General features: G+C 43.8%; 1 protein-coding gene across 6 annotated transcripts in view; it reads left to right on the forward strand.

Annotated features, from left to right (window-relative positions):
- LOC112145972 (SH3 and cysteine-rich domain-containing protein 2) overlaps window positions 1-4,788 on the forward strand; it is a 54,199-nt gene that overhangs the window by 31,706 nt on the left and 17,705 nt on the right. For 4 of the 6 annotated variants that reach the window (XM_036213167.1, XM_024271496.2, XM_024271497.2 and 1 more), the window contains 4 exons: window positions 1,038-1,156; window positions 2,910-2,979; window positions 3,133-3,221; window positions 3,302-3,390. In XM_036213167.1, coding sequence (XP_036069060.1) covers window positions 1,038-1,156; window positions 2,910-2,979; window positions 3,133-3,221; window positions 3,302-3,390 — 367 coding nt within the window. Of the gene's footprint in view, window positions 1-1,037; window positions 1,157-2,909; window positions 2,980-3,132; window positions 3,222-3,301; window positions 3,391-3,497; window positions 3,968-4,788 lie in introns of those variants that run through there. The other 2 variants (XM_036213169.1, XM_036213170.1) reach the window with 2 other exon arrangements.

Here is a 4,788-nt window from a genome sequence, read left to right on the forward strand (position 1 = left end):
ATTTGTTAAAATTATACAAGTTAGAAATGAGCACAAGATAACATCGGGCCGTTAATAACAATAAAATAAAATGATCTGGAGGGCCGGGTAGAACCACCCGGAGGGCCTGATCCGGCCCCCGGGCCTTGACTTTGACACGTGTGCTTTAAGGGCTTGTACTTGGGGTTTTAGCCACTTAAACCATTCTTTAGTGCAGCTGTGTCTCTAGCTCACCCCTCCCCCAGGAGACGGGTCAAATCCGGAGAACGGATTTCACCCATCCAGGTGTGTTGCAACTAATAGGACTTCAACTTTTAACATTTTTTTTCCAGAATTCTGATTTTAAGGGAAGAATTCTGACCCGAATCCTTAAACTGTCCCTTTTTATTTAAATAAATTCATTGTTTTTGCCAGAATTTGTCTCACATTTTCCATCGTTTTTCTTAGAATCTAAAATAAGGAACAACAAAATTAATTTTTATCCATTTTGAAATTCTTTTCATCCGTGCACTGACTCTTTTGTCGGGTTCTAAAGAGCATAAAATGACAGAACACAGAATTTCTACTTTCAGACTTCCTGTTAGCAAGATGACTGAAGCACAGATTTCTGTTGCTGCAAATGATTGAGTTTAACTTTGAAGATAAATCCCTCCGTTTGGCTCTGAAAATCTAATTTGTTAAGTCAGATTTGAGAAGCAGTGAACTCTACTACCTTCATGACATGCAGGGGCAACTTTTACTGAAAAAAATGTAATTTTTATTCTTTTTATCTCCAGCTGGAGTTCAACCACAGCTGAAGCACGTGTCAAGTGTGCAGATTTACTTGAAAGCTTCCCAACTTTTGGCTGCTGCTCACATCTAAAGTGGGTCACTCTGGTTCAGGGCTTCACAGATATATTTAAACGGCTTCCTCCAGAATGGCGCCGGAAACATCCGCGGTGTTTCTCAGCATGTAGTCCTCACCGTGGCGTGTCTCGAGCCGAAGCTTTAAGTGGATAATTGTGTGATTAATATATTTATTTTCTTTCAAACATGAGGGTGTGTGTGTGTGGTTTCAGAGACGGCTGCACGGATGCGTGTAGATCCCGTTTATGCCGCCTTGCGCTATGGGACGTCCTTGGCACAGATGAGCCGCTCCAGTTTTGGCAGTCTGTCAGAATCACCAACGCGCAGTTTGGTACGACAACATTAATGGATGTTACAGGTTCTGGAACTGTAAGGATGTAAAAACACTCAAATCATAAGGAAATCTTTTGCTTTTTGCTAAAAAAGAAAGTCTTCAACAGTTGTTGGGTTTGTTGTCAAACGGATTCCAACAGATGCTCGACAAAGATGAGTGGATAAAACACAAAATGAGTGTAAAAAAGGTTTCAAACTCTTCAGTAAACTCACATATTTAGCAAACTCTGAAGACAGAAGTATCCCAGCCAGCAAGGCCCAGTGGGCCCCATATGGTGTAAAAGTGGGCAGAAAATGTGGGCCCACCTGTGTTAGTCCACACTGGCTTAACTCTTGTGCTCTCTTATGGGGTCCAGATGACCCCACCCTTACATTGATGTGTGATCCCGCCCATGACAAAGGTGGACAGGATTTTATTTCTGTCACACACGTGAAATAAAAAAAAAATAAGTTCAGCGCGCTGTCTTGTGGGGTCCAGATGACCCCACGTTTAATGTAAACATCCAAGGGTTACGTGGGCACTCAGTGGGTGGCTACACTAGGCAGACTCCCAGTGGACAGCGGAGCTTGCTAGCTTGATATGACGGAGCTAGCTACCTCAATACGCCGGAGCTCGCAAGCTCGATACAGCGATGTTAGCTAGTTCGATACAATGGAGCTCGCTAGCTCGATACAACTGAGCTTGCTAGCTCGCTACAGAGGAGCTCGCTAAAGCAGAGCTCGCCACAGGAGAGGTCGCTAGCTCAATACAGCAAAGTTAGCTGGCTCGATACAACGGAGCTCACTAGCTCAATACAACAGAACTCGCTAGCTCCTTACAGATGAGCTTGCTAACATGCTACTTCAGAGCTTTTTAGCTTGCTACAGGGAAGGTCGCTAGCTCAATAAAACAGACATCGCTAGCTTGCTACAGTTGAGCTAGATAGCTTGATACAGCGGAGTTAGCTAACTCAATATAGTGGAGCTCACTAGCTTGATACAGAGCAGATCAATAACTACAGATTAGCTTGCTACCATGCTACAGCAGAGCTCGCTAGCTCGCTACAGGGGAGGTTTCTAGCGCAATACAATAGAGCTCGCTAGCTTGCTACAAAGGAGCTTGCTAACATGCTACTTCAGAGCTTTTTACCTCGCTACAGGGAAGGTCGCTAGCTCAATAAAACAGACCTCGCTAGCTTGCTACAATTGAGCTAGATAGCTTGCTACACCGGAGTTAGCTAACTCAATCTAGTGGTACAGAGCAGATCAATAACTACAGATTAGCTTGCTACCATGCTACAACAGAGCTCGCTAGCTCGCTCAGTGGAGGTTGCTAGCTCAATACATTCTAGCTCGCTAGTTCGCTACAAATGAGCTTGCTAGCTCACTACAGGGGAGGTTGCTAGCTCAATACAACAGCTCGCTAGCATGCTACAGTGGCGCTCACTACAGCGAACCTTGCTAGCACACTACGCTGTCCACCTGAGAGACAACCCACTGAGTGTCCTCTTAAGCTAATAAGCGCAAACACAGGTAGGGTCACCACGGAAACTCTGGACAAACCCATTTTGGGCGCACATTTTTGCCACTTTTAAACCATATGTGGCCCACTTGGGCCCACATTGCAAAATATTGCAAAACTGTTCACATTTGTGTACAAACCAAAGAAAAAAAAGCCCCCTTGGTCCATTATTGTGAACCTGACAGAGATTAAAATTTCTAAAAAAAAATGTGGCTGAGACCTTATTGTTTTCTCTGTTTCCTTCTTTGAGGGGGAGGGAGGTGAGGAGAGGCAGCAGAGGCAGTGCAGCATGGAGGAGGAGATAACTCAGGAGACGGGGGGTAAACACTTGTGTTTTTGTGGCTCCGTGTGGACTTGTGTTGTGTGTGTTCATGCTTCTTCTAGCTTCCCATGAGTGCATGAGAAGGTGTAAATCTTTCTGAACAACTTCTCTCGTGAGAGCTTCTCTCACAAAAATGTCCCTCTGCTTGCAGACGCTCCGGTCGCTGACGAGGAGATGGAAAAGGAGGTGGAGGAGAGCGGCGAGCAGGCGCAGCTGCCTCCAGAGGACACCGGTGCAAAGGTTGCAGCAGCTCCACCGTCTCCACCTTTCTGTTTGTGTGTGTGTCTGATGGCCTGCTCCCCTTGCGTCTCTGTGTCCAGATGCCAAAGCGCATTGAAGTCCACTCCATCCACACCTATGTGGCGCTCTACAAGTTCCTCCCTCAGGAGCAGAACGACCTGGAACTTCAGTGAGTAAAACTCTTTTTGGAGCCTGTAGGAAATTATTTTGTAATCACAGAGCTGCTGTCTGTGTGGATTGTGCTACAGCTGTAATATCTGGCTGTTGCTCCTGCAGGACGCTAATGTCCTCACCATCTGCAGAGGACAGAGCTGAGGTGCCCTTAAGGACGACTAATTATAAACTCAGATCCCATCATCATCTCAACGTCGAGCTTGTGACTGAGCAGTGTTCACAGCCGAGGAGAGGATAAAGACAATGAACAACCGAGAGATGAAAGGGAGGACAGACACAAAGGGAAATGCACTGAAACTGAAGCATAAACAGCCAGAGAGCCAACAGGAGAGGAGATGAGTGCAAATATCAAAGTTGGAGCTCCGTGATGGAGAGAATGAGGGGAGAAGATTGAGAGCAGGAAGTGTTTTAGGGTGATTTTTGTGAGTGCAGAAATGGGTAGAGGACAGCTTGTTAGAAAAGTGGAGCAGTGGGACTTTTCACCATCTGTGCAGCAGTTCTGCTCACATGTCACTGCACAATGCGCATCCCAACAGAGAAGAAGATTGGGCAGAAATAAAGATTCAACTAAAGTTTTTGACAATGAAGCTCATTTCAGTTTGAAAAGTCAGACCAATGATACATTCATAGAAAAAAGCTTTCTATTAGTTTTATCTCCATAGCAACCATTTGATTTTTTGGTCGTCTGGGGGTGACGGACAGGTCTATGTAATTTTTTGAAGATTCAGCAAAAGTAAATTTTTTTATTTACTTAGCAACGGAGGATCTTTGTTCACCACGCCCACATTCCTAATATGTTCACACAGTATGTTATATCATTTCATTCAGCTTGAGCTAAGGATTCATATTTTAAGTTTTCACAATATTCTAGTAAAAAATATATAAGCTAAAGATAAGTATCTTTTTTGTAGACTCGCTACGCTAACACCGTTGAAAATCTACAAACTTTAAAACCAGCATTTTTAGCTAATTAGCTTCCCAATGATGCTTAAGGAGTTAGAAGATTGAAATCCCTAGAAGTTTTAATTTGATGTTTTTTTTTTATTCAAGATGGCAGCCTTTCCCCAAGGTCAAAGGTCAACAAAACCAGTAGATGCTGTAGACTTAAGCTGGTGGTGTGTGAAAATGTTATCAAGATTGCTCAAACAAATGTTTTCATTTCCCGTATTGTACAAAAAAATGTGAAGATTGCCAAATCTCTCTCTTTGCCAAAACATGGAAGCCATAGATCCTGTAGCCATCCCATAATAATTCCAAAACTTCCTTTGGATTTCCCTGACACGTGTTTTGGTTTCATTAGTGGATTTGATTTTTTTTTTGAGCCCCATTAGAGAATTTTACCACTTTTTGACAGTTTCGCCTGCTGTGATGTCATCATTTTTTGTCAGACGTG

This window comes from Oryzias melastigma, linkage group LG8 (assembly GCF_002922805.2).
Source record: "Oryzias melastigma strain HK-1 linkage group LG8, ASM292280v2, whole genome shotgun sequence".
NCBI classification, from domain to species: domain Eukaryota; kingdom Metazoa; phylum Chordata; class Actinopteri; order Beloniformes; family Adrianichthyidae; genus Oryzias; species Oryzias melastigma.